At 52.5% G+C, this 13,223-nt stretch overlaps 1 protein-coding gene across 12 annotated transcripts in view; it reads right to left on the bottom strand.

Moving 5' to 3' along the window:
- The window catches only part of SLCO2B1 (solute carrier organic anion transporter family member 2B1), a 63,787-nt gene extending 51,409 nt beyond the window's left edge, over nt 1-12,378 (bottom strand). For 11 of the 12 annotated variants that reach the window (XR_009694077.1, XR_009694080.1, XR_009694083.1 and 8 more), the window contains exon 1: nt 10,919-11,058. Coding sequence is in view for 3 of the 12 variants with exons in the window: in XM_061150431.1 (XP_061006414.1) it covers nt 10,919-10,979 (61 nt within the window). In the remaining 9 variants the exon portion in view is untranslated. Of the gene's footprint in view, nt 1-10,918; nt 11,059-11,974 lie in introns of those variants that run through there. The other variant, XM_061150488.1, reaches the window with a different exon arrangement.
- Between the last annotated feature and the right edge of the window lie 845 nt (nt 12,379-13,223).

Genomic DNA, 13,223 nt, shown 5'->3' with positions numbered 1-13,223 from the left:
AGTCTAGGATCAGAGGTCTAGGGCCCCGTGTGTGGTCAAGGCTTGGTCCAAAGTCAGGGCATAAAGGATTTTCCTAGGGGTAGTTTGGAATAGATAGCAATACTTCCACAGGACACTACATGGCATATAATCATAGAACTCACCAATCCAATGCCCAAATCATGGTCCCATGACCCATGGTAACCATGGTAACCTCGTCAGTCTCCCTCTCACTGCAGCCCTTTCAGAGGCATCTTTCAGGGTTTCCTGAGGTTTAATCTCGGTGAACAGCCTGGAAGCCCAGTCTTGGGAGACTCCACCTCTCTGTTTAGAGGAAAACCACCTGTACCTCAGGCAGCCCAGGCTTCTAGGACTTTCCTCCCCTCCTGGGGCCCTGCTTCCTGTGGAAGCCTCTCCATTGTCTCAAATGTCTCTCAACTTGGTAGGAATTTCCCCTCATTCAACAAGCTCCTTATGTAGCCTGAAAGCTGCCCTGAGGTCACTCCTGACCGAGAGAAGGGGTGTGGGCCCTCTCACTACATCTCTAGACTTGGAAGACCAACTCAGCAAGAGGGATAAGGGAGCCTGCAACCGCCACCAGTGAGGGTTTTGTGCTCCTTACACAAGGTACCTGGGAGCCTAAGGAATTTTTTAAAATTGAGATATAATTCATATGCCATAAAATCTATCCTTTCAGTGGTTTTAGTATATTCAAAAAGTCATGACTATCTAATTAGTTATATACTATCTAATTAGTAATATAGTATCACCACTCTCTAATTCCAGAATACTTTCACCACCCCAGTAAGAAATGCCATACCCATGAGCAGTCATTCCCCATTCCTCTATCCCTCCAGCTCCTGGCAACCACTGATCTATTTTCTGGCTCTCTGAATTTGCTTATTCTGTATATTTCAAATGCATTCACATAGAGGAAGTCATACATGTGATATTTTGTGACTGGCTTCTTTTACTTAGCATAATATTTCAAGGCTTACCCATGTTGTAGCATGTATCTGTGCTCCATTCCTTTTAATGACTGAAATAATACTCCAGTGTATGTATATATATATATATATAAATACATACAATTACATTTAGTTTATCCATTTATCTGTTGATGGACATTTGGGTTGTTTCAGGTCCAGTGAACATTCATTCATATACCAACTTTTGTGTAGATACATTTCCTCAGTTCTCTTGAGTATATAGCCAGGAGTTGAATTCCTGATCCATAGGGTAACTCTATTTCACTTTTAGAGGAACTGTCAAACTGTTTTGTAACACTATCTAACACCCGTGTGATGGTTCCAATTTCTCCACATTCTCACTAATATTTATTGTCTGTCTCTTTAATTACAGCCATTCTCATGGGTGTGAAATGATGTCTCATGTGGTTTTGATTTGCATTTCCCTAATGACTAATGATGTTGAGCATCTTTTCATTGCTTATTGGCCATATCTTTGGAAAAGTATCTATTCAAATAGCTTGAGTAATTTGGCTGAGGAATTGGAAGCATGTGTGGCTGGGGAGGAGTCCCTTTGGTGGGTATGAAAACTCAGAGGAAAAAAAAAAAAGAAAACTCAGAGGAAACAAGGAGATACTGAAGTAAAAGTGACACTTTACAGGGAAGAGGTGAGGGATTGGCCTAGGTGAGGGAAGTGGATGCAATGTTCCGTGGACATCACTTTGAAGAAGAAGGGAAAGTAAGGGGATTCCAAGCAAACTCAACCAGAGGAGATTGACAGGACAATTTCTGAACTTCAGTTCTTCTCACAAGTAGAGCCCAGTCACCCATAATAACATAAATACCGTGCTACATGCTTTCCGTGTATGTAAAGGCTTGCACGCACGTTCTGTGAATTGGCCAAAAAGTTGTTTCGGGTTCATCCATTCATGAACAAGTTCGAATGAACTTTTTGGCCAACATGGTAAGTGCTCCTGAAGCCTCTCCACAGCTCCATGCCTTTGGTGCATTCATGAGCTCTGTGCTTCTGATGGGGACACCGAGGTTCACAGGCAACTAGCTCTGCTAGCTCACACTGAGAACTCAAGCCCAGGTGTTAACCTCATGCTGCTCTGCATTACTTGCACAGATTTAATGAGGGGTAGAAGCACAACATTCTTCTCTGTCTTGGCCCAGCTGGTCCTAGCCAGGCCCCCTGGAAGGCTGCAGCAGTGCCTGCTTCTCAAGGGGCAGGCCAATCAGATGATGGGGTGGGAGCTGAGGTTGGGAGGGCAGAAGTCACTGATGTGGATTCCCAGCTCTGAAAGAAGCCCAGGGCATGGGTGAGAGAGGGGACAAAAGGTCAGTGGACCAGCTCAGAACTTTCCACCCTCCTGTGACAGTCTGTAGTATGAGCCTCTGGGGGGAGAAGGGGAAGCCCTGGCCCTGTACCCCTGGGTTCTGAGAGCAGCTGCCAGTCAGTGTGTTGAGTGGCCAGTTGGTCACTGAACAGGGCTGGTCAGACTGGCTGTCAGTCCCCTTTGAGCCCTTCCTGTGGGCTGGAGTCCTCTATAGAGGGGCTGGCAGCAGAGAGTCCAACTCCCCGATAAAGGGTAGAGCGTCCCCTGGCAGGAAAGTCCTGAGTCCAGGGTCCACCTCACCTGCTGTCTCGGAGGTCCTTACCATCCTTTGATGGTTTTTTCAAGGGCCAGCTCTGCAGGAGAGAGGACAGCTGAGGGAGTACACCTGAGCTGAGCCTGGGGGCCCTGTAGGAATGAGGGGACAGGCAGGCAGCCAGGCCCCAGGAGAAAATTACAGCTTCTTCCTCTCCCAATGGGGCAGCCAGGTTTGGGGGCCCCAGGTAGGCCAGGTGGTTCCAAGGGCTAGCCTCCTACAGCCCCGGAGCTGGCAGGCAAGGGGTCTGTGTGCCTGTCGGTGGGTCACATGGCTGGCCATGCACACAGGCACACTCGTGTCTGTCATCTGGTAAGTCATTGGTCTACTAGTCCACTGTCCTTTAGGAGGCTTGTCTGTTCAGGTGTGTCAGTTGGTCACTCACTGTCCTGCAGTTGCTCAGAAAGTCAGCAGAAAGTTGCCCTGAAAGTCTGTCAACCAGAGACCCTCAGTTCAGTCAGATGCTTCAGATGTCTACAAGGCAGTGTCCTGGCCACAGCCAAACCCCCTCCAGGGCCAGGAATTTGAGTCTGGGAGATGAGTGCCAGAGATTCAGAGAGCAGCCTGACAGAAAGGGCTGCGTTTCTCTGCCTGTTCTGTTTTCTTTAAAGACTCAGGGATCTGCCTCCTCCAGCCACCTCCCAGCTATAAATAGCAAATCTCAGGCAGATATGGGACTGAGTGTAGGTTTCAAGGGGCTTCCCAGGTGGTGCTAGTGATAAAGAACCTGCCTGCCAGTGCAGGAGATGTAAGAGGAGTGCATTCGATCCCTGGGTTGGGAAGATCCCCTGGAGAAGGACATGGCAAACCCCCTCCAATAGTCTTGCCTGGAGAATCCCATGGACAGAGAAGCCTGATGGGCTACAGTCCACAGGGATCACAAAGCGCTGGACTCGAATGAAGCGACTTAGCACGCACACACACAAAGGCTGCAAAGTCCCCAGACCTGGGTCTGAACCCTAGCCCAGCCACTGGTCCTCTGTGGAGCATAGACGTGCCCCCGATTAGCTTGTCTCCTCTGTAAAGTGAGGATACAGCCTCTACTCAGGGAGGTAAGGCATCTTGGGTGCCTGGCTCAGACCTTACACACCATAGGCCCCCTGAGGGCCAATCTTCCCCTCTCCTGAAAACTTCAAGCACCTCTGAGGCTACAGGCCCAACTGAACCCTTCCACACACAGCTGGCTCCTCCACGTGAACCTCTTCCTCTGACTTTGCCACCATCATCCATCTCTGGATTATCTCTCTCCCTCCCATTCAAGCCCCAGTCAACCACAAGACCCAAGGACCTGGGTTCCTTCCCACTGTGCACACTCATAGCCATGCAGACAGTTGCACAGGTTTCTATCCTCCAGCTGGGATCCTCATCCTCAACGCAGGGATGGCAACCACTACTTCCCACTGCCGAGAGCGCCTACTGAGAACCTGAACCTTCCCTCCACATTCAGCAAGGACCCCAAAAGCCCCGAACTACACCTTACCAATGACATTAACTTGACTTTGCTACTCCACTGTCTTCATTAGCAATTTTCTTCTTACTTTTCTTAGACTGAGCAGCCCCAGAAAATTGCTTGATTTTTCATTACAGAAACTTCCAGAAAGACGGAGCAACTGTTCAAGAAAAACTGTCAGCAGGGTGTGCACCTCTGATTCTTTGAACCTCTACCCATGAAATCCTCACCTTGATGTTTCTGCCAACAAACCCTGGACTGTTGTATCATGATTCTTGCTCAATGCTATTGATCTTTCCTCCCCATTCTGAGACACTGCCAAACTTCAAGAGGTGTGTTGGCCCTTATCTTGGTAAATAACAGACTTTATCTTATCAACGGGTTGTGTCACTAACCTACGGGAGCCAGCACACATAGATGCTCAGTGAGCATTGTTTTCTTCGCTGTCAGGTATAAACACCCTGCCTGCCTCCATAATTGCTTTGGGACAGCAAGAGCATTGCTGCATCTAGAACCTGGGAACCAGGAGAAACTTCCACCCGGAAGGGCCAAGGAGCTAGGGCAGGAGACCCAGCTCTCTGGCTCACGGTCACTCCCTGATGGAAGAGGCTCACTGTCTCCCCTTGAGGCTACCCTATGTGCTGCGCTGGGCACACTCACCCATCTGCCTAGCAAACCATTGAGGTAGCTGCTGTGACTCCGTGAATGAGGAAACTGAAGCAGAGAGAGGAAAGGGGGCCTGTCCAGGTCCCGGGGCTGGTAAACAGCAAAGCCTAGACTGGAGCTCAGACCTGTTTGACTCTTGGGCCCCTAACAGCAGCCATGAAATGGTGGCTACCAATGATGGTCTTAGAACCTATGAAAAACACTCCCCCTGTAGCCATTTCTGATTCTGGCCTGGCTTCCCTCCAGTGAATTGCCAAAGGTGGTTGTACGGGGACAGTTCTACCAGCTGATTTTTTAGCTTATCAGTCACTTAGTTCATTGGTCAGTTCAAGGCTGGACAGAGAAATGTGGTGAGAAGGACATGGCCCCTAGTCTAGGGGACCTGGGTGCGGTGAAAGCTCGGGACTCGTAAAAAGGCCCAGATTTGAACTTTGAGGAGGGACGAGCTGAGGAATGCCAAGAGAGCCTGGGAGGGTTCTCACATCCTGAGGATGGAGCAGGAGGGCTCGGACCAAGGAGGAACAAGCAAAGGGCACTTCCTCTCCAAAATATTCCAGCCTATCCCTCAGCAGAGAGAGCACGACCTAGGATCACTCAGACCCAGTATGGTCTTGGGCCAGCAGTTAGACCTCTCTGAGCCTCTGCAAAATAGGAATAATGAACCTTGACTCTCAAGCCTGCATGAGGATCACAGAGGAAACATCCTTTGTTAACTCCAGGATGACACACAGTGTCGGTTTTGTCCGCGTTTGCCCCAAACTTACCTGGGAGCTATCTCCAGGCCTGGCCACCAGGCCTCAGAACTTACTGTCCTCCAGGGGGGCACCCATCCTTGGTATTACTCTCTCACCTCCTCCTGGTCCCTGAAGAGACACAGACCCCTCAGGAAGCCTCCCTCTGCTGTCTTCTTGTCTTCCCTCTGTGCTCCGTTATCACCTGCTGCATTCCATGACCTTTTTTTTTTCTTCCTGATAATGATCCCTGGTCAGGAAGCTAAATTCTGCATGCCCCCCACTAAGAGTTTGTATGCTGCAACTAAAGATCTCGCATGCTACAGTGAAGATCAAAGATTTCCAATGTGCCGCAACTAAGATCCAGCACAGCCAAGAAAATAAATATCGTAAACTCCAAAAAGAGAGAAGCCTCTCCCGGAAACCTACCACCACACACACTTTGCCTGGGCTGTCAGAGGAACTGGCAGAGAGATAGTACAGGACAATGGTTACAACACGGAGGCCCTGGACAAAGGCCCTCTGTGCAGCTGCGTGAGCTGTGCGCCGTGAGGTGAAGGGTGCCCTCTGGAGCTGTGCGGTGGATGGCAGTCCTGCCTGGAGGCGCATCTGACTCCTAGCTGTTTTTATTTGGCTTGAACAATGCAACAATGCTGGCTTACTGAGTGTTTTTAAGTTAGTTGCCAGCATTTAAAAGTCAGGAAATTTCACACAAAACTCCCAGTTTTTGTTTTTTCTTGAAAGATTAGCAGATCTGGCCACATTGGGCCTATTTTCCCATATGAAAACAGCTGGTCTAAGAGGCTGGCCTTTCATGTGGCAATTTGCCCTGTGAGAGCCTCTTTGAGCTCAACTGGCTTGCTCCAGGACCTTTTACACTTGCCCGTGGGCTTCCCTGTCTGTGACCCACAGCACCCCTGGGCCCGCGGAATGCTGCTGGACAGGAAGCCAGGACTGGGTGAACCCTTTGAAGGATGAGGCAACAAGACCAGAAAAGGCCATGACTTGCCCAGGGTCACCACGGTGGGGGACACAGCTGGTCTCTGCTGCTTCTAGGAGTAAGAACGAAGGTTCCACACGTGCTGACAGCTCCACAAAACAGGTGGCCAGGGTTTTGGAAGCAAGCAGCCTAGGTCCCTGCTCTCAGGGAGCTATGAGGGTCTGTGTGTGTGTGTGTGTGTGTGTGTGTGGTGACAGGGCAAATTCTAACACAGAATCACAGCACGTGCTCACTATGTGACATAAGGAGTTCCAAGACTTTAGAAACATAGTGAAGAGGCTCCAACCTACTTTGGAACGTTCAGGAAGGCTTCCTCAGGGAAGAAACATCAGAGTAAAGGGCAGAAGTATGGAAGTGCAAAGAATGCTCAGGAAACAAATAGTCCAGGAAGACAGGAACTCTGGGGTCAAGGTGGGGAGGTGAGGCTGGAGTGGTCAGTCTATGACTGCCCTTGAATGCCAGGCTGGAGGGCTGGGCTTCATCCCGGGCTCAGGGATGAGTCTAATCTGGCCTCCTATGAAGACCTCCGTGCCATTTGGGGGAGAGTGGAGAGGTCAGGCTGTGGGCTGGGACCAGGGAGAAGGCAGGAGTAAGGAGCAGGGGAGCAGATGGTCGTGGGGCCTGGGCCAGGTAGGGGCTGTAGGGATGCAGAGCAATGAGCTGATGAACCACAGCAGGGAGGTGGGATGGACAGGATTTGCTGGAAAAGCAGGCGGGTGGGGAGTGCAGGAAGCCGAGGAGCCCTGGGGGCAGGGGAGTGGGGAGTAGGGAGAGGTACAGCTTTTGGTCTGGGTGTACTGCCAGGGAAGGTGGGATTGTAGGGTAATGGTGAGCTCAGCCTTAAATATATGAGTCTGGGCTGGTAGGGGCGCTGCCAGAGGAAGAGGCCTAGGGGCCCATGGGCTCCAGGAGAGCCCACGAGAGGACATGGGCCAAAGCCAGTCCTCTGGCTCTCCGTCTGGAAGGCATGTGTGGAGAGAAGGAAAGAAAAGCCACACGTGGGCAAACTTGGCTTGGAAAGTGAGAAGACCCAACGCATACATGACCAGACTGAGGAAGACAGAGCAAAAGGAGGAACCGATGCTGGAACCACGTTCAGATGCCAAGGTTGAGGTGATAGAGCAGTGTCACAAAGGAGTCCGGATGTTTCTTGAACACCTACCAACCTCCAACACTCACACACCCACAGCCTGAGCCTTGGGAGGCAAATATTCACAGCAGCAGACGCTGGGCAATCCATCTGTCACAATGATGGCAGGTACCTCCCTCCGAATGTGTTGGGATAGGAGGAGGCCAGCCTCATGGTCAACCCCACCTCCAGCCCTTCCTACCTCCTAGATTTCCCTGGGCCTGCTGGCTCCCCCGCCTAGCTCCTGCAGCCCATGCCAGCTCCCTCTCCCTCCACCTCCCCTCCCTCCCCTGGTTCAGTTCCCTCAGCCCTTTCTCTGGGATGCCAGGCCCATCTAGGATGTCACCCCCCTGCATCATTTATGTCCCCCTCCTATCTACCTGATAAGCCAGTGGACTATCCCCAGGCAGAGGCTCTCCTTTCCTGGGTCCTGATGGACTATAGCAGGTCCCTGTTGAAACCCTCTGGGTCAGAAGACTTTGAGTTCAAATATTTGTTTGCTACATTGTGCCCATGACCTTGAGCAGTTTATTTAGCCTCTCTAAGCCTCAGCTACCCTCTCTGGGCACACAGCATTTTTGGTAGGATTAAAGGAGACCATTCTGCCTGGTACACTGTGGTCCTCAACAATGGTTAACCACCCTTCCACCCCATCAGCAGCATGTGAGTCCAGATGCCTCAGCGTCCTGGAGATCAAGGCCACCCTAGTGAAGATTCTTCTGTAACTCCAGTAGATGCCTGCCATTCCCCAAATTCATTCTGTTCTTTTCCACCTCTCTGCCTTCGCACATCTTATACCCTCAGCCTGGCTTCCCAAGGTGTCCTACCTTCTCAGAAAACCACTTCTCATCTTGCAAGGGCTCAGCTTAAAAACCACTTCTCATCTTGCAAGGGCTCAGCTTAGAAACATGATTGTTGAATTGAGCTAAACTGAATGAGGGAGAAGAGAAGGCTGGAGTGTGGGGGTCTGGGGAAGCAGGGGCTGCAGCGCGGGGCCCCAAAGGGCTTCAGTTCCCCATGTGGCCCCACGGGGCTTCTATGCGGTGGGGGCGGGGGGGGGGGTTAGAATCAAAGACAGGAAGCGGGGTCAGGTCTCAGGCTTTGGACTTGGCTTTCATCTTTGGGAAATTCCTCCTAGCAGGACCCTTGGGTGGTCTGTTGGGAAGACAATAACATGCTGCAGGCCTCCAGCTGTTGCTTTTTTCTGGTGGTTTCCAAGCTGGGTCACAGACCCTGAGCTGGGACTTTCTATTCCCGATTCTGACCCCGACTACCCCATCTAGACCCAAGATGACCCTAAAAATAGAGATGAAGGCACAGAGAAGGGAGGGTGGGCCCTGAGCCTGCAGGGAATCCAGGCCGGCCTTCTTAGACCTAAAACACAAGGCCTGAGGCTCAGAGACACATGGTCATTGGCCCAGGCCACACCCTGTCCACCAACCACGAGTCCTGGCTCATCTCTGTCTGTGCTTACGTTTACTCCCAAGCGCCTCACTGTAGCCCCATCTCACTCCTTATCATGAATCTCCAGTCCTCAACAAGAGTAGGCTTTCAAAGCAGGTTGGAGGAGGGAAGGAATGTTATGGGGGTGGGGGTGGGGGTGGGAGCATGAGGAACTAAAAAAAACAACTTGCTGGCTGCACCTTCCCCAATACCTGACCTCTGCCCAGCCTGTGCGGGGTTCTGGGGCCTCAGGAATGGATCAAGTCAGACCCCATTCCCAGGGAACTCCAGGCTGGAGAGGTGGGCCTTGTTCTCCATTACTCCAAACATTAGCACTTAGGGCTCTGGATTGCAGCCCAGGAGGGGTAGCAGGAGCCAAGTTTATCTCTTCTCTACCCCCAGGGTGTGGATGGGTCCAGACTTGCACCCTGGAGATAGCCAAGCCCCTGTCCCATACAAGAGGCCTCTTCCCTCCAGAGACAGAAAGCTGAGCTTCTCAGCAGTGGAAGGGACCAAGTGACCACCTCAGCCAACTCCTACCATCGACTGCACAGATGGAGAAAGTGAATCCCAGAGAGAAACAGACACAGACTGGGGAGTAGATACCTGGCACCCAATTGTGAGGTCTAAGCAAGCTTGCCATGTGTTTTCCAGCTGCCCGAGATCTGGCCCAGAGGGCATGGCCCAGCCTGGGAGGAATAACTCTCCTGCTCCCTCTGCAGTCACTAGCTCCCAGACAACAGCTTGCTTTGTCTGGAGCCAGTGGAGAAGTGCCCAAGGTGGGTGGAGACTCGCCAGTGTGGGGTGTGTGGAGGGAAGAGGAAGCCCCGAAGGCGAGGGGACAGAAGGGAAAGGAATTTGGCATCCGGCTGATCTGGTTCTGGCCCCCCACTCTGCTGCTTGCTTGCAGCAAGCCTCTCCCGGAAACTGGTGACCTTGGATGTGTCACTTACCCTCTGTGAGCATGTGTTTCCTCACATATTAAAACAAGGGTGAGAATGCATTCTCATCAGGCCAGTGAGGCAGAGCTGCAGTGTGAACCTGGCCCTTGCCCTACCTCCTACCCTGGGTTGGCCCACATTTGAACCTAGGACTGGGGAGAACAACAGAAACAACACCAGGAACCTCCCTGCAAAGGGAGGGTCAAACAGCATATGGGAGAGAGGTTACTTCCAACTGGAAGGATCAGTCGGGGAGGCTTCCTGGAAGAGGTGGCATTTGGAAGTGTTAGGAAACAATGCAGATTTTACCATAATGGGATGTGGGCAGGTGCCTTCCTTTGGGTAGAGGGAAAGCTGAGCAAAGGTGCAGAGAAGGGAAAGTGGTTTCTCTGAATCACAAAAATAGGAATGGCCTGGGGAGATCATTTTTCTCAAGCACCTCCCCCACAGACCAGGACGCTCTGCCTGTTACCTAAAAGCACATGGTAAGTTGGTGGTGAGGGTTCACTAAGGGCCAGTTCTGACCCTGGTTCCTCTCTCTGCTGTCTGCCCCTGGCTGGGACTGCTGGCCCCTCTCCCTCGGGGGAGCTGGGTGTGGGTCTTTTCCCAGGCTCTTTGTCCTGCCCACAACCCTCAGACCAGAAAGAGGGCATGGGGGAAGCCTGGTCTCAGCTCAGATTAGGGCTCAGGAAGGGAGGCCAGAGGTAGCTTCTGGTGGCTCAGTGGGCAGCTGCTGGGGTCAGCCTGCCTCCCACTGTATGTGTGGGAAGTGGAGGACCAGCTAGAGAACATTCCAGTAACAAGCCCTGCTGGTATCAGAATAACAATTGAGGGACAGGTGCAGTACAGCCAAAGTCTCTAGTTTCTTCCCATTCCCATACGATCACCAGGATCCCGCAGCTTGCCAAGGCTGACTGAGAATTTAGTTTGTTGGTGGCCCATCTCCAAACCAACTCACCTGGATCTGACTTCATTGTCATCTCTCCTGTGAGGCCCTCAGAGGAAGCATCCACCCCCATCCTTCCTTCCACACCATGGGCCCCAAATCGGGGTTGCAACACAGCCACGTCTGCCCGCTCGACCCAGGAAGCCCTCACATCTCCTCCCTCTGGACGCAAGTCAGGCCTCATCTGAGTGGGTGTGAGGCACACAGACAGCTGCAAGGAGGCCAGAGGTGATCACCACAGGGTGTCCAGCCCGAGGGCCACCCTGTCTGAAGAGCCTTTGTTTCTTCCACCTCCCTCTTCCTGTCCCAGAAACTGGGCGTTCCTGTTCCCAGAACCTCTGCCCTCTCCAAACGGTACTTCCGTCACCCTCAGGTCTCAGCATCTCTTCTCGAGGTTTCGAGACACCTTCCTGCCCGCCTGCTCCCCAACCCAATGCCCAAGGTCTCTGCAGGTCTCTCTCTGACTCCGCTTCTCTTCTCAGCTTTCCGCAGTCTGCTCTCTCCCGATCTCTGTTGGCAGTTTTCCCTCTCTCTGTCTCCGCTTCTCTTTACTTCTCCGGTCTCTTCCAGAGCCCCTGTCTTCCGCACGCTGCAGCTGACACCTGTTGATCTTTGTCTTCTCCTGCCATCTCGGGCCTCTGTCTCTGTCTTTGTCTGACTCTGAGTGTCTCTGGACTTGCTGGATCTCTGACTATATACTTCTGTCTCTATTTTTGTCTGTTTTGTCTATCTTTGCCTGCTTCAGAGAGGGGATAGGGCATGGGGAGTAACAGGGGGCCTGCCCTTCCACTGCCCTTTCGGTCTCTCTGCCTCAGCAGGGAGGTTAAGCTGGCTGCCCTGTCTCCAGCTGATAAACAGCAACCCTTCTTACCTCTCTGGTCCTTCATTCATTCATTCAACACACACTCACTAGGTCTGCCCATATGCCTGGCAGATGTAGGGAACTGGGAGCCCCTACTTCCCCAGCCCCAGCTCACATATTTTAGCTCTACAGCCTCACCCTTCACCCTGGGAACATGGCCCCCAGACTCCCTACCAATGCCCCTTTCTTACTTTGTCCAGACTTACCTATCCTGGGTGCCATGACTTCTGGAGCGGGGCGGTGAGTTTCAGCTCCTATTCCAATCGCAGGACTGGATTTTAGCAGGAGAGAGGCAGTGAGAGCTTATGGGAGCTCCGGGAGACAGCAGCTGGGGAGCCGCAGTGGGGATGCACCACCGTGCAGATTCCAGCCACTGGGTTGACCGATGCTTCTTGGGCCACGCTGGACAGCAGCCCCCTCTTCCAGGTGGGTAAGGAAGTCCTGCTCAGACTTGACCCTGCCCCCCAAGGGTCAATCTCCCTTAGTCACTTGTTCCTACTCTCTGTCTCTTTCTCTGAATTCCTCTGATTTCTGGCTGGGGCAGCCCAGGGCCAGAGTTGTGGAGGCTGGGTTTGTTTAGATCCAGCCCCGCTGATGGGAGGAGGCTGCTGATGAGCCTCCCCTCAGCCTGTTCCTTCCCAGCCTCTTGGTGTGGCATTTCCCTTGGATATTTTCTCCTACTAGTGGTGGAGAGATGGGGGGTGGAGGGAATGTGGACTGCCCCTCCCAGCCCTGGGGTCACTCAGTCCTGATTTTCCAGTCTCCTCTCAGCACTCACTCTGAGCCTCCTCCCTCATCAAACTCTTGTCTCAGTTACAGAACTTTTTTCACACTTCATGAGCCCCATATAAGGCCATTTCTCCCACTGTCCTCCTTCACTGAACCCCTGTCTCCCTCAAGCTCTCCTCCTCTCTCACTGAACCCCTATCTCTTCTCTGAGCTCCACAGATCCAGAGCAAGGAGGGACCCCCTCCACTGGGAATCACAGTGGCCAGCCCTTGGGAGGTGGGGAATCATGGCAGCAATTGGGAGGTGGGGAATCATGGCAGCAGCTCCATAAAGTATGGCCATCTCACTGGAGGGTGGGGTTGGAGAGCAGAAGAGCATATAAGAAAGTCCCAGAGTTTTCTGGACTGAAGACTGGAGTTGGAGGCCTTGGAGCCAGACAGACCTGAGTCCTATCTCAGCTTTGTCATTCCATGGTCGAGTGACTTCAGGCAAGTCCCTGCACCTCCCTGAGCATCAGCTGCCTCCTCTATAAAGAAGGACTGATAGTCCTCACTCGCAGGGCTGCCGTGCAAGTTCAGTGTGGGAAAGAACCCAAGCCTGAGGCCCGGAGCTCAGAGAAGGGAGTGGCAGAGGTGAGACTCAGAACAGGGCAGGGAAAGTGAACCTGGTTTGCCTCTTCCGCCTTGCTCAGCACTTTCACACGTGAGGCCCCACTGGCCCCTCCTA

The sequence above is a fragment of the Dama dama genome, chromosome 1, assembly GCF_033118175.1.
Source record: "Dama dama isolate Ldn47 chromosome 1, ASM3311817v1, whole genome shotgun sequence".
Taxonomy (NCBI): domain Eukaryota; kingdom Metazoa; phylum Chordata; class Mammalia; order Artiodactyla; family Cervidae; genus Dama; species Dama dama.
This window is presented reverse-complemented; position numbering and strand designations above follow the sequence as displayed.